The sequence below is a fragment of the Camellia sinensis genome, chromosome 3 (assembly GCF_055761805.1).
Source record: "Camellia sinensis isolate YWXY chromosome 3, ASM5576180v1, whole genome shotgun sequence".
NCBI classification, from domain to species: Eukaryota; Viridiplantae; Streptophyta; class Magnoliopsida; order Ericales; family Theaceae; genus Camellia; species Camellia sinensis.
The window spans coordinates 165,575,975-165,600,943 of NC_138963.1; the positions used below are offsets into that span (position 1 = coordinate 165,575,975).

Here is a 24,969-nt window from a genome sequence, read left to right on the forward strand (position 1 = left end):
CATAATCACACTCCTTATGAGCGTTTACATGGCACTCGTCCTCCTTACACTAATCTTAGGGTCTTTGGTTCTGCATGTTTTGTTCTTCTCTAACCTAATGAACACAAAAAACTTGAACCTCATTCACGTCTTTGTTGCTTCTTGGGGTATGTATTAAACATAAAGGGTATCGTTGTAAGGATCCTATCTCCCAGCGACTCCATATCTCTCTTCATGTGGTTTTTTGGGGACACAAAATGTTTTTCTCCCTCTCCTAATTCTGCCTATCCACTCCTTTACCCTCTCTATGTTTTTCTCCCTCTCACAATTACGCTTATCCACTCCTTCACCCTCTCTATCTTTTTTACTAACCCTTCCACATATCTGTTTTCTGATGAGATTGATACAGGGCCCCTGCCTGCACCTTTTGAGATATCCCTGCCTACTGGTCTTTCCCGTGAGGGTACTCGCTCTGATGGTCTGCTCTCGCTCCCTCAGGATCTTCACCTCCTGTTGAGTCTCTCTCATGCCCTTTGGCTCTTCCACCCTCTGCTCGACCACACCGGGTAGCACAACCTTCTACTCGTCTTCGTGATTATATTATTGGTTCCACTACTTTTTATACTCATGAACCTACCTTCTATTGTGAGGCTCGCTCTAATCCTCTGGTAGCATGCTATGACTGATGAATTACAGGCTTTAGACAAAACTCATACTTAGGACGTTGTTGATCTTCCTCCTGGAAAGACTGCCATTGGCTGCAAATGGGTGTACAAAATCAAGACACACTCTGATGGCTCTATTGAGAGACACAAAGCCCGCCTTGTTGCCAAAGGCTTCAACCAGGAATATGGTATTGATTATGAGGAGACTTTTGCTCTTGTTGTTTGTCTCACCTCTGTTTGCAGCTTGATTGCTGTTGCTGCCACCCGTTAATGGGATCTTTATCAAATGGACGTGAAAAATGCATTCCTTAATGGTGATCTTCTAGAGAAGGTCTACATGCAACCTCTCCTTGAGTCTACTTATCCACCTCATAAGGTATGCAAACTTCAGCGTGCACTATATGGTCTTAAGCAAGCCCCGAGAGCTTGGTTTGCCAAGTTTAGCTCTACTATTCATGATTGTGGTTTCACCTCCAGTTCTTATGATACTACTCTTTTTGTGAGGAAACCTGCTCTAGGGACCACCATGCTTCTGCTTTATGTAGATGATAGGATTATCACTGGTGATGATGTGGATGGTATTCTTCGCCTCAAACAGTTTCTTAGACATCATTTCGAGATGAAAACCCTTGGTCCTCTCAGCTATTTCTTGGGTTTTAAAATCTCCCATGATTCCATGGGTTCGTTTCTCTCTCAGGCTAAGTATACCTCCGATCTTCTCGTTCGTGTTGGTCTTACAGACTGAAAGACTACCTCCACTCCACTGGAGACTCAAACTCATCTTACTCCTCTTGATGACACTCTACTCTCTGATGCTACTCTATATCGGCAGCTGGTTGGCAACCTTGTCTGTCTCACTGTTACTTGTCCTACATTTCCTATGCTGTCCATATTGTCAGCGAGTATATGTCGACTCCTCATACCCCTCATTATGATGCTTTAGTTCGTATCCTTCGTTATCTTAAAGGCATCTTGTTTCATGGTCTTCATTATTTCGCCCATTACTCTCTTCACCTTCGTGCCTTCTCCGATGCTGATTGGGCTGGAAATCCTACTGATCATCGCACTACTATAGGTTTCTCCTTCTTCTTAGGTGATTCTCTTATTTCTTAGCGCAGCAAGAAACAATCTCTTACTGCTCATTCAAGTACAGAAGCCGAATATTGTGCTCTTGCTGATACTAGTTAGGAGCTTTTCTGGTTTCGTTGGCTTCTTGTTGATATGGATGCTATCCCCTCTGGTGCTAATGACTTCTATTGTGACAATCAGAGTGCTATTCAGATTGTTCACAATGATGTTTTTCATGATCGCACCAAACACATTAAGATTGACTGCCGTTTTATTCGTTAACATGTCACTCATGGTACTGTTCATCTCTATCCGATCTCTTCTGTTGATCAACCTGCTGATATCTTCACCAAAGCTCATCCTCCTGGCCGCTTCATTAAAATTGTTTCCAAACTCAAGTTGATTGATATTTATCCTCCTTGAATTTGAGAGGGATTGTTAATATATATATATATATATATACTTATGTAGGTAGATATGTTTAGATATATATAGATAGCTATGTCCAGCTGTATCCTAGGCTTAATATAGCCTTAGTTTAGGACTTTCTTACTTTGTCTTTTTCCTCCTATATAAAAGAGACCATGTACATTGATTTTACATAATTTATTATACAGAGACTTTTTTTCTCTCTCTCTCTCCTTCAACTTCTTTAACACCATTATACTGAATTGATCCAATCTTTGATTAATTTTACAATGGAGATTTTCTTGGCCCCCACACGCTAAGCAAAGGAGAAAATGAATTTGGCAATTGACAAGTTCAAACATTCGAGCAGGATGCGATTTGATAGGAAAAATTTGGTCAAAATTCTTTTATAACAAAATTTCATACAAACATATAAATTTCAACTTGAGAAAGACAACATAAATCACTATTATCTAAATGTTCTTAGTAAATAATTTTATATTTCAAACTTTAAAAGAATATAATTTTTAATTTAAATATTATTTTTTAATAAAATTTATATTTTTAAAATTCTCTCGTCAAGATCTATCAAATACGATTCATCTTGGCCATGAAATTCTATACAATAAAAATTCTACTTTTGAAATTTATGTTGACAATAAAATTTTGTTTTAAAATTTTAATATTTGAGTAGTAAAATACCATCACCATTACTAAACATTGTAGTCATTATAACTGTAACCGCCACTAGAAGAAATATTAAGAGTAAATTACAAATACACCTCCTGAGATTTGCTTAAAGTACAGATTGTTCCTTGCGGTTTGAAAAATTACAAATACTCCCTTGTTAGAATTTTTTATTTAACAGAATTAACTAAAAAAATAAAATTCATAATTGCTCTCCTATATAATAATAAAATTATCTAAATTATTAATTGAAACCTATTTCTAATATCATTAAAAACTGTTAATTGACTTGATAATTTATTAATAAAAGAGGCGATTTGTTATGAAATTAGAAACCTTAAAGGGGTGGAATGTAATTTTCAAAACTATAGGGAGTGATTCGTATTTTAATTAAAACTCAAGGGATTTATTTGTAATTTACCCAAATATTAATTAAAAAATTTATCAAAACAATGAAATGATAATGTTAATAAAGTAAAATTTTACTACTGATTTAAAATAGAGCATCAACAATAAAAGATAGATTACATATTATCATAACAAACCAAACCAAAATTTTATTGTTACTTTAAAACAGGGCATCAAAGCCATATATTACCAGAACAAATCAAAGAAATGTTAATCTAATGGAAAACAAAACACCATTATTCAGATTCAATAAAATAAAATAAAAAACAACCTTAACAAACGAATTATACATTGTTTAATCATTAATTTCACTTGAAAAAATTTCAACAATCGTTCACTCTTCATTCGAAAAAATAAACGAAATACATATCAAACTCGTAATTTCATTCAATTTAAGTTTCATTATAAGAAATTAAGGTTTTAGAAACAAAAATTTAAGGACAAAAACAATTTTTAGAGACAAAATATTTTTGTTACAAAAAATGTTATTATTTTATTTTTAGCGACAAAATTATACATTTAGTGATGAATTATTAATCTTTTGGGACCAAAGGTTTTGTCTCAAAAAATAAATCTTTTTGAAACCAAGTTATTTTGTCCCTAAAAGTACATCTATAAGTGACATTTTTAAAATTTTATTCTAAAAGCTACTTATTTGCCTTTTTGAAACTACCTTTTAGTGACTGTCTTTGCGGCAACTAAAATTAGTTACTAAATATTTTTTGTAACAAAATTTATACTTTTAAAAATAAAAAAATTTAATCTCTAAAATTCTTATATGTTATAGTGCTTTCTCAAAAGTCTTATGAGTCAATTGCAAGTTTCGATTTAAACAATTATGTATGACATGTTTTGTGATTAATTTCATTAATGACAATGTATAGTGCGTAAAGTTACAGTACGAATATGTAGAATGTGAACTTCATCAATTAATGCTTAAAATTGAGGGATTTTAATCAATTAAAAAATATTTGTCATTTTTCCAATACTAAAATAAGGAGTTTTGACCAAATTTCTCTCTTTAAGGGACATTTTATGATACAACTTTTGTGATATTTAGTTATAACCTATTGGAGTTTTAGTTATAATTTAGTTATGACTTAGTTATATATATTGTGATATTAATTATGATATTATTTTAATTGAGAGGGTAATTTATATGGAAATTGGGCCGAGTAGAATGGCCATATAAGTTCCTCCGGTCTTGTGGATGTTTTGGAGTTAGTCCGGTCCAAAAGAAGATTGAAGTTACTGGCCTAGAAATGCTTCGGAGTTATACCGGTCTTAGTGTTGAACCGGTCTTGACATGTTAGTTCGGTTTAACTATACCATGACTTGTACATGAGATGCCGAAGTAAGAATAATGTGTGGAAGAGCCGGATTAAGGTTAGTTCGGCTCACTATGCGGCTAAGCAGAGTCGTGTTTACTTCGGTCGTGTGGAAGTTCGGCCATGGTAAAACCATCTCACTTGGTTTAAGCAGTGAGGGGGGTGTTGAGGGATAAACATTATCCTTCAAGAGTATGAATCCTAGAAGGACTCTGCGTGGAGGAATAGAAGTCCCACTAGGATTGTGCCACACGAAACCTATAAAAGCTCACAAACATCACCTTGGGAGAGGTAACACACAACTTTGCTTTCTGAATACACAGAGCTTTGCCTATTTGCCAAGCTTGCTGACTTAGGCATCGGAGAGGTTTCCGGCACACACCCGCCGGCTAGCTCACGTTTGTGTTTTCAGGTGATAAAGCGACATCGTACGGAGGAGCGCAGACTTAGTCAACAGGATTATACGAGAAGGTTTATTTCTTTCCCGTACAATTGGCGTCGTCTGTGGGAAAAACAGACAGGACAAAACCTCTTGATTAAGCTCCTCCTCTTCAAAAACAATGGCACACATTGAAGAATTACCGCAGTCCGCCGTCGACGGGCTAACTCCAGATGGGGGCGCAAGGCGTGAAGGATTACCTTCTGTCCCTCCCATGGCGGACTTGGAGTCCCAGCGACATAACTCCAAGAGAGATACTAGGGGAAGGCGGACTCACAGCCCCCGTCACTCTCGTTCGCAAAGTCCTGATAGGCAAAGGTGGAGGATTGATCCTCAAGCGCTGGAAGACCGCGTGAAGGAGCAAGATGAATTGATAAAAAAGATGGCGGCGGACATGGAGGCCTTGAAACGCCAGATGAAGAAAAAAGAAGTGGCGACAGGAGAGGGGCACAAAAACAAGACGACCCGTCGCCACTCAGAAAATCGTAGTAGAAATACCACACCCTCGCAAGGAGAGAGCAGAAGCCTCAGGACAGGCGATACTCAATCCTGGCCTTCCAGAACTCGTCACTCCAGGTCTGAGAGGACGAGATCTGAAAGATCATACACTGAAGAAAGCACGTATTGGCCCTCGCATTCGCACCAATCCAGATCTAGACAGACGGAGTTACCCAGATCATCCGACTTACGAACCGTGCTCGAAGAAAAAGCACGATGCAAGGAGGATGCCAGGGCACGGGACCCACACAGAGTTTCTACCTTACAGCGGTTGGCTCCTCGGACGCATGGAAGCGTCGAGGTTGGAATGCCAATACCGCACCCTGCCTACGAACCAACGGACAAAGCATTAGCAAGACTGCAGATTTCGCCGTTTGTTCCGGCGATTGAAAACGCGCCCCTACCATCAGGCTTCCTTCAGCCGAAATTCACTACATATGAAGGGAAGACAGACCCCTACTCACACTTTCGCCACTTTTGCCAAGTCATGGCTATATACAGGCGAAACGAGGCCTTAATGTGTATACTCTTCCCATCAAGCCTTGGCGACCTAGGCTTGACTTGGTTCGAAAAACTTCCAGAGGGTAGCATAGCCTCCTGGGCACAATTGGCAGAAGCGTTCGTAACAAGGTTCCGAACAAACACCAAAACCCCGGTGGAGATCGACCAGCTACTCTCCATCGACATGGGCGATAAAGAGACCCTTAGATCCTACAATAGTCACTACTGGGAGACATTCAATCAGATTGGGGACTGCCCCACCAATCTCGCCATTGCACAGTATAAAAGAGGTCTTCCAGTCGGGAACAGACTAAGGGACTCGATCACCATGACGCCACCCCTCACCATGGAAGCCCTGATGGAAAGAGTGCATCAGCACATCAGGGTAGAAGAGGATGGCGCACGTTCCAAAGAAAAATCTAGTGCGACCGCAGTACCAGAAAAGAAAACCTCAGCAAAGGTCAATGCGGTAGATCGACCGAACAGAAACGGACGTGGCAGACGAGATAACAGAGAAGACCCGGATAAAAGATGACTGAGAATCTGCACTGCCATAACAACGGTGTTCAAAAAACCGATTTATCGGATTCTAAGCGAAATAAGAGATGAGCCTTTCGTCAAGTGGCCAGCCAAGCTAGGAGAAGCTCAGAAGGACTATGACGAAAGATCGCGGTGCTCCTTCCACAAAGAAAAGGGGCACCGCACTGAGAATTGCACACCGTTGAGACAGCACTTGGAGGAATTGGTGGCAGTAGGACACCTGGATAAGTACATTGAAGGAGGGACGCAGCTAGCCCCCCCAGGACCATAATAACCCCAATGGAATGCCAGTTGACGCCCCGCCTCAAGGCATTATCAATGTGATACATGGAGTTTTTGAACCTGAGCGTGTATGCAAGCTCAGGGGATCGATCAAAAAGGCTGAGCACTTTAGAGAAGTGCTAAGTGCCCAACCTGCCATCAAGAAGGGGAAGACAGAGGCAACGAACGTCATCTCCTTTTTGGATAAAGACTTGGAACGAATTTACTGCCCCCACAATGATGCCCTGGTCGTCACTCTCCGAGTCAAGGATTTTGACGTCAAGCGGATTCTGATTGACTAGGGTGGTTCATGTGAAATCATGTACTACGAAACATTTAAACAATTGAAGCTGCAAGACAAAGACTTGGCGCCTGCCGTATCTCCCCTAATTGGATTCAACTCCATGCCAGAGTGGCCCTTTGGTAAGATAATTCTTCCAGTTAGAGCAGGAAGCGTGACAAAACAAGTGGAGTTCTGGGTATTAAACGTCCCCTCCACTTACAACATCATCTTGGGCAGAACATGGCTGCATGCCATGCGATCGGTGGCGTCATCCTACCACCAAGTGATGCGGTTCCCCAACGACACCGGTATAATTGAAGAAGTCTATGGAGATCAGATTATATCAAAACAATGCTTCGCCATGGTAAATGGCAGCCGCGCTGCCAAAGGATACGTTCATTCGGTGGAAGAACCAGACAGTAATGAGCTATTCGCAGATGTCGACAAAGCGGCAGATCAGAAAGCAGTGGAGGACTTAGTAGAGGTAAAAATAGATAAAAAGAACCCGGATAAGTTCTTTTTGCTCGGTTCGTCGTTGTCCAGCACTGAGAGATTAGAGGTCTTGGAATTCTTGACCTCTAACATCGAAGTGTTCGCCTGGACACCCTACGACATGCCAGGCATTGATCCAAACTTCATCTGTCACCAACTCAATATCCACCCATCCGCCAGACCAGTCATTCAGCGCACTCGCAGATCGGCACTTCACCATGCCGAAATAGTGGCAGAAGAAGTAGGTAACCTGCTGGAGGCAAGAGCAATTAGAGAGGTGCACTACCCAAAATGGATCTCCAACACGGTCATAGTGCCAAAGAAGAATGGAAAATGGCGTGTCTGCGTCGACTACAAAACAGTCAACAAGGCGTGCCCAAAAGATAGCTTCCCTCTACCACGGATAGATCAACTGGTAGACCTGACGGCAGGGCACAACCGACTTAGCTTTCTGGACGCATATAGAGGCTACCACCAAATCGCCATGCATGAACCAGACTAGGAGGTCACATCTTTTACAACTCCAAGAGGACTATACTGCTACAAGGTCATGCCCTTTGGCTTGAAAAATGCAGGGGCAACATTCCAACGGATGGTCACCAAGATGTTTGAACCATTGTTAGGCAGAACAATGGAGGCTTACATCGACGACATGGTGGTCAAGAGCAAGGATGAGAATGACCATCTCAAGGACTTAGAAGAGATGTTTGAAATCCTAAAGAAGCATAAGTTGCGCCTTAATGCGTCCAAGTGTGCATTCGGAGTAGGATCTGGCAAATTCCTAGGCTTCCTTGTGACCAACCGAGGTATAGAAGTAGATCCCTCTCAGATCAAAGTAATCCAGGATTTGGAAAGACCAAACTCAGTCAAAGAAGTGCAGCATCTCACCGGCATGGCGGCTGCGCTCAATCGGTTCATAAGCCGGTCTTCAAACAGACTACGACCATTCTTTCAAGCTTTGAAGACCAAGTTTGAGTGGGATGAAGAATGCGACCAAGCTCTGGAAAGCTTGAAGGAATATATGTCTTCCCCACCACTGCTTGTTACCCCAGTACATGGTGAAGAACTCTTCTTGTACCTGGCAGTGTCTCATCACGCAGTTAGCGCAGTGTTGGTTCGTGCAGAAGGAATCCAACACCTGCCCATCTATTATGTCAGCAAGACATTGCTGGGAGCCGAAACAAGGTATTTGCCACTGGAAAAACTGGCATTAGCCTTAATGATGGCCTGCAGGAAATTGGCACACTACTTTCATGCCCACACCATAGTCGTCCTCACAGCTTTTCCACTAAAAGCTTTGTTTGAGAGGGCGAACTTTTCTGGGCGAATCTTGAAGTGGGCAGTAGAGTTGGGACAATTCGACATCAAGTTCCAACCCAGAACTGCAGTAAAAGCCCAATTGTTGGCAGACTTTGTCACAGAGTTTACTCCTGGAAGTCATCATATCTGCCCAGTCGACCTAACTGACACAACCGAACTAGGATGGAAGTTGACGTCGGAATAGCGCAACCCCTAGCAGAAAGCACTCGGTCAGACTCCAGGGCAGACCAAACTAAAGACAGCAATGAAGAAACAAACCAAGACTCACCAACAGTACAATCAGATGGCGAGGGGCAGACAGCAAGCATGGACCTCGAAGAAAACACTAGCAACATTCTTGACCCCACGACATCATCTGACCCCTCCACTTGCTGGAAGTTGTTCGTTGGAGAGATGTGGAAGCTCTTTGTGGATGGAGCATCCAATCGGCATGGTGCAGGACTTGGCATAGTCCTCATCTCACCAAACGGCCTGGTTGTAGAGCAAGCAATCAACCTTGGCTTCCCAGCATCAAACAACGAAGCGGAGTATGAAGCGCTTCTCGCAGGACTCAAATCAGCATACTGTATGAAGGCCACCGAACTAATGGTATACAGCGACTCACAGCTGGTGGTAAACCAAATTTCTGGCGACTATGAAGCAACGGATGATAGGATGGCCAAGTACCAAGAATTGGTCAGAACAGATATCAAGAAGTTTGATGTAGTAAGGATAGAACAAATTGGCAGGGAGGAAAATAGCAGAGCAGACGAACTAGCAGGCTTTGCCTCAATGGCAGATGCATCCATACCTCATCCACTACTGATCGACTACCTACCTAGACCAAGCATAGAAGACCCCGAAGCAGAAGAGGTATGTTGCGCAGAACTAGGCCCCTCTTGGATGGATCCCATCATCCTGTTCTTAAAAGACGGCATCCTACCAGAAGAGAAAAAAGAAGCCAACAGAATAAGAGCGAAGTCGCAGCGATTTTGGCTATCCCCATCCTTGGCATTATACAAGAAGTCATTCTCAGGACCTTACCTAAAGTGTGTCCATTCCAGCAAAGTGGAAGCATTCTTGTTCAAAATACACGAAGGGGTGTGCGGAAGCCATCAAGGTGGAAGATCGCTAGCTTACAGGGCCATTTCACAAGGATACTGGTGGCCATACATGCAGGCAGACTCAGAGAAATATGTGAAGAGGTGTGAGAAATGCCAAAAATTCGCACACCAAATACATCAACCAGCAAGAGAACTCCTACCATTAACTAGCCCATGGCCTTTCGCAATGTGGGGCTTGGACATGGTAGGACCACTTCCAACAACACCTGGCAACAGAAAATTCTTTCTCACAGCAACAGACTACTTCACAAAATTGGTGGAAGCAGAAGCATTGGCATCAATCAAGGAAAGAGATGTGAAGAAATTCGTCTGGCAGAACATCATCACTCGGTTTGGCATACCAAAAGCCCTAATTTCAGACAATGGCACTCAGTTCGACGGCAGAATCTTCAGAGGCTTTTGTGAAGAGTACAAGATAGAGTTCTACAATTCTACACCGGCATATCCTCAAGCAAATGGCCAAGTGGAAGCATCAAATAAAGTCGTCTTGGATGGACTAAAGAAAAGGTTAGAGAAGGCAAAAGGCAAGTGGGCGGACGAACTTCCTCATGTTTTATGGGCTTACCGCACCACACCTCGGCGATCAACAGGAGAGACACCATTCTCCTTAGCCTACGGAATGGAAGCAGTAATACCACTGGAAGTTGGCCTCCCCACAATTCGAAGCGAGAATTTTGATCCAGACTTGAATGGAGAAGCCATAGCATTGGAACTCGCCCTTGCGGAAGAAAGAAGAGAAAGAGCACTGGTTCACATTGCCTCATACCAACAAGAGTTATCCAGAAAATACAATAAAACGGTGCATCCAAGACAATTCAAGATTGGAGATTGGGTACTGCGCAAAGTGATGGGAAACACCTTGATACTAGGAGATGGCAAGTTAGGGCCAAACTGGGAAGGTCCTTACAAAGTGGTTGGGTTAGCAGGCAAAGGGGCATACCACCTAGAAGACAAGGACGGCAAAGCAATACCTAGGCCATGGAACACGGCCAATCTCAAGTTATTTTATTGTTAGCTTTTCAAACATATGTAATTCCTTTTTTCCTCAATAAAACAATCAATTCTTTTCAGCATGAGTTGTTCTCTATAAAAGTTAGCTTTAGTGAAGTTTAGGTACATTGCAAACATTTTATTCTAAGTTGACTGGAAAAACTAACTTCGAGGTTGGCTAGACTAAACCAACACCCTTCCTAAGCCCAGGATAAGGATCTAGGCTGCAGGACGTTTGGTCGGAATAACCAAACATTATTCTAAGTTGGCTGGAAAAACTAACTTAGAGGTTGGCTGGACTAAACCAACACCCTTCCTAAGCCCAGGATAAGGATCCAGGCTGCAGGACGTTTGGTCGGAATAACCAAACATTACTCTAAGTTGGCTGGAAAAACTAACCTAGAGGTTGGCTGGATTAAACCAACTCTTTGTACTCTTCAGCCGAAGTAAGGGTATGGCTGAAGAGTGGTTGGCTGGAATAAACCAACTCTTTGTACTCTTCAGCCGAAGTAAGGGTATGGCTGAAGAGTGGTTGGCTGGAATAAGCCAACTCTTGTTACTCTTCAGCTGAGGTAAGTATAAGGCTGAAGAGTAGTTGGCTGGAATAAACCAACTCTTTGTTACTCTTCAACCGAAGTAAGTGTAAGGCTGAAGAGTGGTTGGCTGGATTAAACCAACTCTTTGAACTCTTCAGCCGAAGTAAGGGTATGGCTGAAGAGTGGTTGGCTGGATTAAACAAACTCTTTGTACTCTTCAGCCGAAGTAAGGGCATGGCTGAAGAGTAGTTGGCTGGATTAAACAAACTATGTGTACTCCTCAGCCGAAGTAAGGGCATGGCTGAAGAGTAGTTGGCTGGATTAAACAAACTCTGTGTACTCCTCAACCGAAGTAATTATTTCGGCTAAGGAGTGGTTGGCTGGTAAGCATGGTTAGTTTAACCAGCAAAAACCGAGATAAAAGTTGGAATTGAAAAGATTCTGGAAAAATCATTACAAGTACAAATGTACAGATCAACCGAAGTAAGAGTTCAAGCAAATTTTCATTCATTAAAAGGCAATTACAAAGGAGGGGCATAGCCCGGTTACAAGTCAAAGTAAACAAAAAAGAAAAGCAAAAAGACAATCAGTTGAAAAGATCATCAATTTCGGCATCAAACGCAGCATCGGCATCAACACGAAGACTGGCTTCAGGCGGGAGCTCGCTCTCGGTCACAAGGGTGGTTTCTGTCGGAACCACGGTTTCACCTGGTAGTTCAATAGTCAGGTCTTCCACCGTGGGCTCTAGCCGAACTGACTGGTCCGCATTAACAACCGGAGTATCCTCAGAGGCAGAGTCTTCGTCAGAGTTTGAGCCATCAAGAAATTGCTGTTGAATGGCATCAGCATACTCCACTAGGGAGTTCGGTATGAAGTAGGCTGGAGGGTTGAAAACTTCGGTCTGCGGATCGTGACCGAGCTTCTCAACAGCTGCCCTCCAGCCGCACTTAAAGAAAAGTTCCTTGGCAGCTTCGCACTGCTGGGTATAAGCATCCTCTACCTTCTTGAAGCCTTGCTCTTCGGCTCCTTTTGCGCTCTCCTTCAGCTGGGTTATCTTGGTATCTTTCTTCTTTTCAAGCTTCACCAGCTCGCGCAGATACTTATCATTTAGAGCAATGGAAGCCTTCTGCTTCTCTGCTTCGGCCGAACTAACCAGTCCGGCCAGTCGGCCGTTCTCAGCTCGTAGCTCGGCCATTTCCTTTTTGGCCTCCTCTAGCTCGGCCGTCTTCACTTCGGCTTCTGCCACGGCTTGTCTTGTTGTTTTCCTGAGCTCTAGCACTTTCCTGTGAGTGATGTTGTTTTTCTGAATGGCCTGACAAAACAAAGACTTCCCTTGAGCCGAAGTAAAAGTTGAAAAAAAACTAGGCAGAACTACGGACAAAACTACTTACCAGGATCATGGATTTTGTTGCAAACCGGATGGCCTTCAATTCGGTGTTTAGTTGCTTTTGGTGGTGCTCCATATCTTTGGGAAGGCACACACTCTTGGCCAGGTTGAAGGCCAACTGGTGGTCCTTATCAGCAACAACCGAGTCAGAGTCTTGGATATCTCGGTTGTTGAAGGTAAGTTTTGGCGGCCAGCTACTGGTAGTTCGGTCAGAAGGCTCCGGTTGGGGGCTCGGTAGCGGGCTCGATGGAAGAACAGTTTCATCTACCAAGCGTTGTTCAGTTTCGGTAGTTCGGGCGCGCTTGGTTCGGTGGGATGAGGACGGTTGTTGCGTAGGAAGGGCCACCACCGCTTCTTGGGTTTGACTTGATGGTGGTACTTCGGCCCTGTTGGTCTCGGTCAAGAGGGCCCGGACTCTGTTTCTTTTAGCCATTTCTTCTTCGGCAGTTAGTGGAATTAGTCGGATTTGTGGTAAGGTTGGGTCTGGCTCCGGTGCGTCTTCAAGAAGAAAATCAGTCACTCTGGCTTTTCGGCGACCACTGTATCTATAGGTCGGCTCGAACTTTAGCAATTTGGCCCAACTACGTTCTGGTTACCGTAGTGCGGCGCGCAAAGTTGCTAGGTTTAGGTAGCTGTATAAGGAATGTAGGTGGGCTGAATCTGCGAAAGAAGACAACTGCTAGTTCGACTGAAAGATAAAAAAACCGAAATATAAAATAGCACGCCAAAAAACCGAAGTAAATTTACCGGGTTCTCCTTTTTTCCAATTTATACGTCGGCCAGGAATCTGGGCTTGATGATCCTCAAAATTCCCAGATACCCAGAAAAAGTCGTCGTCGTTCAAGTCTTTATCCGGTGTATGTTTTATTATTTTCTCTCGGCGACGACGTATTCTCAAATAATAGATCCATCCATCTTCTTTTGAACCAATGGAGTATTGGTGGAAGATTTCGGCCCGGCCAAGGTTTAGTCCGACTTGGCGGTTCAGTTCAGCTATTCCCATTATGATGCGGTAGGAATTGGTGGATAGTTGGGTTGGGCATAGTATGGTTTGCCTAAGAAACTCACACATCAAGGGTTGGACTGGAAATCCCAGTCCGGTTTCAATTATGGATAGTAGGGTGAAGGGAACAAAGCCTTCATTATCCCAAGGAATGACATCTTTTTCAGCTAAGGACAGGTGGACGTCATCGGGTATATTGTAGTCTTTTCTGAATTCGGCTAGGCTGCCTGGAGTGTCTACTAGATACCTATACTTTCCCATTTATTGTATAAATTATGAATAATTTAGATCGGTGCAAAAGTTGTGCTCAGTAGCTCGGTTGAGCGCACGGAGGAGTGCCTGGGCAACCTAAGTCTGCAAAGTAGAAAACGAAGGGGTTAAACACAGATCATTGGACCGTGCTACAAAATTGAAAGCAAGGTAAAAGAGCCCTACTTCGGCTTTGTAGACAGGTTCTATCTCGGTTCAGCAAAATGCTTGGTAGCTCGGTTTGAGCAGGGTTTTTATTAGCCAGACCTTAGCAAGCGTGTCGGCATACTGGCTTTGGAAACAATTTTGTTAGACCAGTTCATCGTCTAGGGGCAGCTTTCTGAGTTCGGTTTGAAAAACTAAGAAAGCTGGTTTAGCCCCAAAGGCCTAAATCGGTTGAACTATGAGTTTTGATTACTTCGGTTGAGCCTCTAGGGGCAGCTTTCTGAGTTTGGTTCAGAAACTAAGAAAGCTGGCTTAGCCCCAAAGGCTTAGCTCGGTTGAACGCCGAGGTTCCTAGTTTAATGAGTTCAAACTTCGTTCGGTGAGCTTATCTCGGCTAAAGTGAATCAAGAGTTGGTAACTTGTTGAAACTACTGTTATTGCTACGAGTTCTAGTTCGATTATTGTCTGAATTGATCTATATATATAGCACAAACAGTCTTCTAGTTCGGTTGGGACAAGATTCTAGATCGAAAGCTAGTTTTCTACAGGATGTATCATATACTCATGCGTTCTACTGTTAAAGTTTTTTTTTATAGAAGCACAGAGCTAAGTAAAATGAAAGAAAATGTTTTACAAAAATACAGAAAACAAAACTACATTGAAGTAGATAAAAGCAAAGAAAGATAGACAGATTCCAGTTGCTTACCAAACGAAGACGTAGAAACACTGAAGATGGAAAAATGGCAACAAAGTCACAGTCTCTTCAAAGTGCAACGGAAGAACAGCAAGAACACAGGATGGAGAGATAAGAGATGTAATAATGGAGTGGTTAATCCAAAATATAGAAGGTGTTTTGTGTAAAAGAAGGGACGAAAGGGAAAAAGCGGGAACTGTTCAAATTTTTCGTAGTACGAGAGCGGCGTGACAGCTGCCCCCAGCCTATCAGAGTTTGCCACGTGTCATTGGAAAGGGAAGCGTTTCAGTTGCTGTGATTGAAGCGACGTTCTGACCAGATAAGGATAGTTCGGCATTAGTGCTAGCTCGGCTCTACAAGCTTAAAGTATTAGCTCGGTTGGAAAGGCTAAAACTTTAGCCCGGTTTATAGACAGGTAATCCCTATCAAGCTACGCAGATGGAATTAAGGGGCAATTGAGAGGGTAATTTATATGGAAATTGGGCCGAGCTAGGTAAATGGGCTGCTTTAGGCCGCAGTATGAAGGGCCGAGTAGAATGGCCATATGAGTTACTCCGGTCTTGTGGATGTTTTGGAGTTAGTCTGGTCCGAAAGAAGATTGAAGTTACTGGCCTAGAAATGCTTCGGAGTTATACCGGTCTTAGTGTTCAATCGGTCTTGACATGTTAGTTCGGTTTAACTATACCATGAGTTGTACATGAGATACCGAAGCAAGAATAGTGTGTGGAAGAGCCGGATTAAGGTTAGTTCGGCTCACTATGCGGCTAAGCAGAGTCGTGTTTACTTCGGTCGTGTGGAAGTTCGGCCATGGTAAAACCATCTCACTTGGTTTAAGCAGTGAGGGGGGTGTTGAGGGATAAGCATTATCCTTCAGGAGTATGAATCCTAGAAGGACTCTGCATGGAGGAATAGAAGTCCCACTAGGATTGTGTCACACGAAACCTATAAAAGCTCACAAACATCACCTTGTGAGAGGTAACACACAACTTTGCTTTCTGAATACACAGAGCTTTGTCTATTTGCCAAGCTTGCTGACTTAGGTATCGGAGAGGTTTCCGGCACACACCCGCCGACTAGCTCACGTTTGTGTTTTTAGGTGATAAAGCGACATCGTACGGAGGAGCGTAGACTTAGTCAACAGGATTATACGAGAATGTTTATTTCTTTCCCGTACATTAATTATGATTCAAAACTTCTTTAATATACCTTATGTAATTTTTGATTATAAATATTTTTTTTATTAATTATAATTTATAAAGAATTTAGTTATAATATTAATAGATATAAACTTATAAACATTATTACTTGCACATAATACACATCGTTTTAAGCGTACCCTACACCCTTTTTTTAAGATGATTTACCCCACATTTATGTAACTTCCATGACCAAAGATACTTTAGTATTGGAGATCAGACCACGTGGGCATTGACCACATGTTCATCGAAGACTATGTAAATTTCTTTTCTTTTCTTTTTCTTTTTCCTTTGGTTTATGGGTTGTATATATTTTGTAAAATACTAGGTAATTAAATTGTTCAACACTTCTTTTGTCCATTAACACTGTAAAAAAAAAAAAAAAACACTTAATTTTTTTAAAAAAACATTACTCTTAAATTCATTCTTAATGATATTAATTTAAAATTTTCTAACATTACTTGACAATAAATAAATAAATAAATAAAAATTCCACCACCACATTGCATACACTGATAAATGAACACATTTATATCTACGTTGTGAGCTACCTAATAATTGAAGATTTTTTTTTTTATTACATTATTAGTTTCTAAATGAACATTTTTGTGTGTTTTTATTTTTATTTTCTATTTTTTTTTAATCTTTAACAATTTTTTTTTTTTCAAATTTCTTCACAAATAATTTATTTTTTTTAAGTAAATTTAAAAGGTAAAAAAGAAAATTGATTAAAGGAAAATTTACCTATAAATCACATCTTGAGGGATGATGATCTGATTAATCCCACGAGTTTTCTTATAAATCAATTAATCCCATTGATTTTGGAAAGGTAGATTTAATATATTATTTGAACATTAGATTTACGGTTATATCCTTATTTCTATTATGTTTCATTCTTCTTCTTCTTCTTCTTCTTCTTTTGTGCGCGCGCACGCACACCATAAATGTAAGGTACACCATCTATGGAAATGAAATTTGGGATGAATTTTTATATGGGATTATTTATTTATTTATTTGGAATGACTTGAAAAACATTTCAAAAGGAGTACATAAATGACTTGAAATATAAAAAATTTCAAATATTTTAAAAGGATGTGGGATTCTTCAAATATTTTAAAAGAAACACAAAAACACCTTAGTAAGTTTTGAGCAAATATATGATTTCAATTTGTAACACTCCAATGTAACACTTCAAAAAAAAAAAAAAAAAACTCCCTAGTGTAACACTCTAATGTAACACATAAAAAAATTATTTAGTGTGCTTTTCTCAAACATAATACTCCTATATAACACTTTAAGAAAAATGATGTGAAATTCTTCAAACCATTCCAAAATGGTGTGAAATTCTTCAAACCAATTCAAAAGAGTGTGGGATTCTTCAAACCATTCCAAAAGAAATATAAAAATTCCTCAGTAAGTTTTGGGTAAATGTATAATTTCAAACTGTGAGTGTTACATTTGAAAAAAGTACACTAAGTAATTTTTTAGTGTTTTTATGTGTGTTACATTGGAGTGTTACGTTTGAGATTATATTGATTGAATTGTTACGCTTGAAAAAAGTACACTAAGAAATTTTTGTGTGTTATATTGGAGTGTTACATATGAAAAAAGTTTGGAATATTACGTTATTACATTTGGAAAAAGTATACTAAAGAGTTTTTTATTGTGTTATATTAGAGTGTTACATTATTGGAGGGTTACATTAGAGTATTCATAATGTGGAATTTGTTCCAGAAAGAGATAAAATTCAAAACCTCTATAGTGTGGATTGGCCTAATGTGTAATTTTACATTTAGAGAAACCCATTGATATTACTCACAAATTAAATCCAAATGTGTAAGTGATTACCCTTTTGTGTAATTTCTACTTTAATGAGACATTAGAGTTCATAAGAAAAAGGAAAAACTAAACAGTTCACAAGATCGTATTTTGGAATTTGTTGGTGCTCCACTCTTGATTAAAAAAAAAAGACCAAAGTAAAAAAATTAAGTAAATAGAAAAAAAATTCAAAATAATTTTCAAAAACCAAACCAAATAACTTGCTTCAAGATGTTTAAATTTCTAGGGCAAATTACCTACACCTCCCTTGAAGTTTAGCTAAATTACAAATTTTTCCCTGAAGTTTCAGAAATTACATCTTGCCCGCCGAGATTTATATTCGCAAAACAATTTAATCCCTACCGTTAACTAAATGTTAAGAATGGTTAGCTGACATCACCAAAATATAAATTGATGGACGATATTGCCCCTACTAAAATCCGTTTAATAAATCAACAAAATTTACAAAGAATTACGTTAGATGGAAAAAAAAATTAAGTTTTTGGAACCATGTTTGATTTGTTGTTTAGAAAAAAAAAATTTAGAATTTAAAAAATAAATAAAAACTAATTTAATAAAAATAAATATGAAAAAATATATTTAATTTGTAAAAATTATTTCTAACCACTCAAAAGATAAAATTATACAAAAATAATAATTTTTTTTATTTTTTTATTTCTTAACCAAATTAACTTTTAATTTTTTTAAAAAACATTTAAAAATAAATTTATAGAAATCAAACCAAACATATTCTAAGAATTTTTTGACAAGACATTTCTTTTGTTTTTAACTTATTTAATTATTTGTTAATTTTATGATATTTTCACCATCTGACACTATAATATATAAAAGTTTTAGACGCCAATTTTTTTGATCTCTAAAAGTGAAAATTTTATTGCAAAAGACATTTAGGGACTAATTTCTATCGTCGTGAGGATAGTCACTAAAAGGTCACCTTGAAAAGTCAAAAAGAAGGTTTTTAGCAATAAAATTTCGAAAATGTCAATAATAAATAAACTTTTAGGGACAAAATAATTTGGTCTCAAAATGATTTATTTTTTGAGACAAAAAATTTGATACCAAAAAGATAATAATTAATCACTAATGTTCAATTTTTGTTGCTAAAAATATAATAATGACACTTTTCGTAACAAAAATATTTGGTCCCTAAAAATAATTGTCCCTAAATTTTGGTCTCTAAAACCTTAATTTTTTGTAGTGTGATAAGTGTTTTTTCATTTTAATTTTGCACTTCATAACTTATTTGAAAATGACAATTTAGCTAAATCTCAGGGAGGAATCTGTAATTTAGCTAAATCTCATAGAAGTGTAGGTAATTTGTCCTTATTTGTCAAAAGGGCATTTTAGTCAATTTATGATAAATGTTAATGGTTTTAATTGCGATAGGGTGAGATGTAATTATTGAAACTTTAAGGAAAAATTTGTAATTTCGTTAAATCTCAAGGGAGGTGTAAGTAATTGGCCCAAATTTCTATGACTAACGTCAGCTCATTAGTATTCATTATCATTAAAATCTAGGGACAATTACTATCAAATCCTATTTAATGAACTTAAAAACCTATAGGTATAAGGGTGAGAATTTACAACATGACACGGTAATACGACTCAAATCATACATGAAATTAGCAGGTTAGGGTTGGCCATTTTTTCACACGAACACGTATATTACACAACACAATAACACGAATATTAAAAAAGTTGGGTTAATGTCAAATTTGTATAACACAAAATTGACAGGTATAACCCATATAATGACTAATTACACATTATTATTTGCACTAAAGAGTTTCATGACATTTTTTAATCTATTACATAATTACATTCAATTTATTAAAAAGTACGTAAAATACAAATTTAAGTTTAATATAGGTTTTGTTTTTACTTTTAATTGAAATTAATGCATTTTTTTTGATCTATTATTTGAGTGAATCTAGTAAGAAATATAATAATGAAATATAATTTTTATAAATTAAGAAAATAAAATTAAGTTGAAATAAAATATTTTTATAAATAATTTCATTTGATAGAGATTAGTTTCATTAAATTTAACTAGTGAAGAAAATTTTAAATTATTTTCATACATTTGATATTTTTAGTTAATAGTGAAATTTTTTGACACAACACGTTAACACAACACAAATAATATACGAACTGAAAATGATACGACACAATAACACAAAATAATAAACTGGTCGAGTTAGTCTTGAAATAATTATGACACAAACTCAAGATGACACGACATGAATACAACCTAACACGATACGACGCAAATGATATAGGTCCTACACATGGGTAATTCTATTTCCATACATACTTTCGTCTCTGTACATATCATATCTCAATTTACACACTTATGAATTTGGTTATATGTTATTATTCTCATTCCATACACACTGTACATGTTGCAATGATAATCCTAACTCACATCTTGTATATACACACACCTTCAAACCCTTCATAGGATGACACACCCACCCACAGTGATTCTAGCAAAACACAACTCCATTGAAGACCTACATTGAGCTCCATTGCATTGTTGAAGGTAAGTAATGTGAATTTCAGTTCAAAACATTAGAGCCGGATATGTCACATATTTTCGGCATTTGAAAATCGAATTTTTATAAAAATTTCAGTTGTTTACAACCGAATTAATTTATGTTTTTGAAAGTTAATTTCCAAATTAAGAAAATATTTTCGGCAGTGATTTCTGAAAATAATAAATATTTTCAGTACTGGTTTGCCGAATGAGAATCTCGAACAAGAAAAAACAAAATCAACTTTTGTACAATGAAACTCACATTTTCATTATTGGATTGGTTGTAACTAGGTATATTCTTATTTGAATATGAACTTCCATTGATTTGCAAATCTTCCATCACAAAAATCTAGAATGATGGTGGATTCTAATGGAACAAAAAAAGAAGGTATAAACAATAGAGTATGAACTTAGAAAGTAAAGCAATATCAGGGTATATTATCTAAGCAATATGGGAGACAATATAGTATAACAATGGAGTGTAGCAAGTAGTGGAGGATAATAGAGGAAGTGAAAAACAACGGAGGAACTAGGTTTTTGTTTTTTGTTTTTCCATAAGATATACGCTACGACTTATTGTTTTCAAAAGATGTGTACAAAGAAAATTTGGATTTAATATTTATTTTGTGTATCGATGTCCATTATGGACATTTTGCTTCATGGTAAAATTATCATTAAAATTTTCTTTCATTAAGTGTGTACACAGAGACGAAAAGACGTGTGGAAATAGAATTTTCCTTACACATCTTTTGAATGCACCAATAAACCTTAATATTATTCTCTCTCTCTCTCTCTCTCTCTCTCTCTCTCTCTCTCTCTCTCTCTCCAGCATTTCTCCTAGAGCATCACTGTTACCACCAATGCTACCATCGTTGACCACCGCCACCATCGTCATCCACTGGCCACCGTTACCATCTTTTACTTGTTACCGTCATCGTCTATTCGCTATTCGCTATTGCTATCAATCTATACTCCATTGTTACTGATCTACACTTACATCTCTGGTCTCTACTCTGCCATCACTGATCCACCGATCTAGTTGTTTTAATAGTGAAATTGACTCCAAATGACTCCAAGCAACAATGTTTTCTAGATCTTGCTCCTCTTTCTCCTCGGTCTCTCTTTTTCTCTGTCTCTTTATTTTTCAAACCGAATCTACTGCAAAGTTATTTTTCAGTGATAAATTTATCTGTAGTTGGTTATATGTATATATAGGATGAGAGTGTCTTACTAGTGAGTGAAAGTGTGAATGTGGGTGAGTGAATTAACATCTATAATTTTTTACAAATCACTTAGTGATAAATTTATCACTGGATGTATATTTAATTATTTTGTTGATCTTGTATTGATCTATGATGGTAAAGACTAATGTGAATTGTTTCTGGTAAATACTTTATTTTTGTTCCTTCTCATCCCCTACTCTCTCTCTCTCTCTCTTGTTACTATTAGAACAAAGGAGGTGGTGATGGTAGTGATGTGGTGGAGAATGAACATTGTTTTTTTCTTTTTGGAAAATGGTTGGAAAAATATCACCGAAAGTTGCCAGAGATTAGAGGTAATTGTCGGTACGTAGTTAGAGATGGTGGCCGGAGGTGGTCACCGGAGATCGGAGGTCATTGCTGGCAAGTTGGCGACAGGGTCATGATAATAGTGTTATGACTAAAGTGTTGAATGAGATACAGTGAGGGTATTTTGGAGATATTGACAGTTTAAAAAACGAAGCAAGATTTATAGATAAATAAGTCTGGTCAATAGGACCGTTCCATAAGTATCCCAATCTATCGAAATTTTGGGAACAAAAAATTTAATCATTTCTAAATTGATCTACTCAAAATGTTGCGACTAAAATAACACAAAACGCATCCTTTATAAACCAAAAATGTAGTTATACATTTTTTTTTTTTTTTGAGATGTTTTTTTGTCCCGAAAATACTAATTACTCTAACAATGACTATTGGGATATTAGCTATGACGACCACCTTAACACACATTTAATCATTTGGGGATGAAAGTAAAATTTTAAGAATCAAAATAACTCAAAATACATAACTTGGATATAGTAAATAAACAAAATTTTGTACTAAACCCCCATTTTTTTTCCTGGCCCATATTGTTGGGTGTTCTTATCATCAAATATTAGTCAAACAAAATATCATTTTGAAATTGTTGACTAGCATCATGAAAAGTCTATTTTTCATCTATGATAGGCTAAGTTTTGGTATATATATAAAGAGACAAGGCATGGATTAAGCCATCACACAATCTCAGGCTCAACATTGATTCGCTTAGCCCTTGTTTAGCAATACAAATATGTCATCTTCTTTAGGTGAGACTCAGCAGGTTGACAAGTATAGATCTTACTTGAATGGAGAGGGAGAGAAGAACACAAAGTGGAGGTTTGGTGTTCCCCCTAACTATGATGTTGTCAACAAGCTCTTTGAAGAAGGTAGAACAAAGGTAACAATTTTGTAAAATGAACGAAATTTTCCTCTCCGATTCGTTAAAACCGTAAGTGTGGCAACATTTAAAGCCGTGGTCCCACTATTTTAATCAGATGATGGGTTTTTGGACTATCCTTTCTATATTTGTATATGTATATAATTGTATATTACTATCATATCAATATTAATATTGTCTATGACTGACCTATTTGTGTGTTTATGATAGATTTGGCCTCAGGGTTCACTTGAGGAAAAAGTGCAGAACCTTCTCAAGTCATGGGAAATGGAGATGTTTCATAAGGCATCTTTTGATGACTTCAAAACCATGGACCCAAGGAAGTACACTTTCAGTCTCAATGGTAATAAAATGTCCTCTTTTTTTTTTTTTTTTTTAATTAATTAATTTTTTTTTGCGTCTTCTTCTTCTTTTCTTTTAATGTAAATTTTTGTAGCCTATCCTTCTTGTTTAATCTAATTTTCCTTATGAGCACTTTCATGATCAAAATTTTCAGGGCGAAAACCGATAACCCTGGAAGAAATAGTGCAAAAGCTTGGGGGAGGGTACAACCCACTACTGCAGACCTCCTTGCCAGAGGAGTTCCAGTTGTACAACATAGCCGAGGAAACTGCAGAGTCATCGCACCAGGTCTTCACGACAACTTTCCCACGAGGATTTGCCATAGAGGTTCTTCAAGTTTATTCGGGGCCACCGGTGATTGTATTCAAGTTTAGGCACTGGGGATTCATGGAGGGTCCCTTTAAAGGGTATGCCCCAACTGGTGAAAAGATAGAATTGTATGGCATGGCCATTTTTGAGGTATATATTGAATCCTTTCATCCCCAATTAAAGCTTTTTCTGTTCTTGTCTTCTATTTTTAAGTTCTTTCGAATTTCTAAACAGAATTGAGAGTTTTGAGGCATGAATTTGATAATTCTGGTTGAAACAGTTAAATGAAGAATCGAAGGTCGTGAAGGTAGAGTTCTTCTATGATCGCGGAGAATTGCTCGGAGGTCTTGTGAAGGGTGGCCACGGTGGTGCCTCTGATAGTTCCACAAATGAGATGCTTTCAAGCTGCCCTTTCATGAAGAGCACTGGGTAATAATGTGTGTGATGGTTCTTGTGAAGTTTCTTACAAGACAAAGTCAAAAATTTCACTTTTCGATGGATGTATCTTTCATGTCTTTTTTTTAAGCTTGTTTTCCCTCTAATAATGGGTATAAATAAATGAGTAGTTCTAAGAGTTTGGGTCACTGGTTTTACCACACTGTAGTAGTAATCACCAGAAAAATAGATGAAATGAAGAACGTTGTATTTTACTTTTGTTGGATGGGTCGAACTGATGCACGCGTCATAAATTCAATTAGCAAATGATATAATTGATTGAATTGTGAGAATAAGTTATACTACGGAATTTTTGATGAGATGAAAATTTGAATATATGATAAAATTATGAAGATAAATTATAGGACGCTCGGTTGAAAAGTCTAAATTTGAATTTATTTGGTCAAACAGTTCACGCATTAAAATATTTTGTTTAAAAAGACAAGTGAAGATAAAATAACCAAAATACTCTATATATCATATACACATAATACATCACAAACCTCAATCAATCTCTCTCTCTCTCTCTCTCTCTCTCTCTCTCTCTCTCTCTCTCTCTCTCTCTCTCTCTCTCTCTCTCTCTCTCTCTCTCTATATATATATATATATATATCCAAGTATTTTTAATCCTAAATTTAATCCTAAATTTTTACTCCACCCCATATATATATCAAAACATGATATGAATTTCGCAAAAGTTAGTTCACGCCTTTTTCTTTGTTTTTTCAAATTATTTAATAAAGAAGTCTGACCCCATCAACGGTAAAGTCATGCCTCTTTTTCGTTTTCTTTTTTACATTTATTTATTTTTTTATTTTTAATAAAGCATCAACAGTAATTGTTTTTTTAAA

The 24,969-nt window shown here is 38.2% G+C and overlaps 1 protein-coding gene across 1 annotated transcript; it reads left to right on the forward strand.

Annotated features, from left to right (window-relative positions):
• The first annotated feature begins 22,627 nt into the window (after nucleotides 1-22,627).
• On the forward strand, nucleotides 22,628-24,402 carry LOC114317135 (pathogen-related protein). Its single transcript, XM_028263830.2, has 4 exons — nucleotides 22,628-23,032; nucleotides 23,243-23,375; nucleotides 23,529-23,833; nucleotides 23,964-24,402. Exons 1-4 carry the CDS (start codon nucleotides 22,886-22,888, stop codon nucleotides 24,114-24,116), a joined length of 738 nt encoding a protein of 245 aa, XP_028119631.2. The 5' UTR covers nucleotides 22,628-22,885; the 3' UTR covers nucleotides 24,117-24,402.
• Nucleotides 24,403-24,969: the final 567 nt, after the last annotated feature.

Coding starts and splice junctions, on each gene's coding strand:
- LOC114317135 (XM_028263830.2), top strand. CDS start 22,886: ATGTCATCTTCTTTAGGTGAGACTCAGCAGGTTGACAAGTATAGATCT. Junction 23,033..23,242: donor TTGAAGAAGGTAGAACAAAG/GTAACAATTTTG, acceptor TGTTTATGATAG/ATTTGGCCTCAGGGTTCACT. Junction 23,376..23,528: donor GTACACTTTCAGTCTCAATG/GTAATAAAATGT, acceptor CAAAATTTTCAG/GGCGAAAACCGATAACCCTG.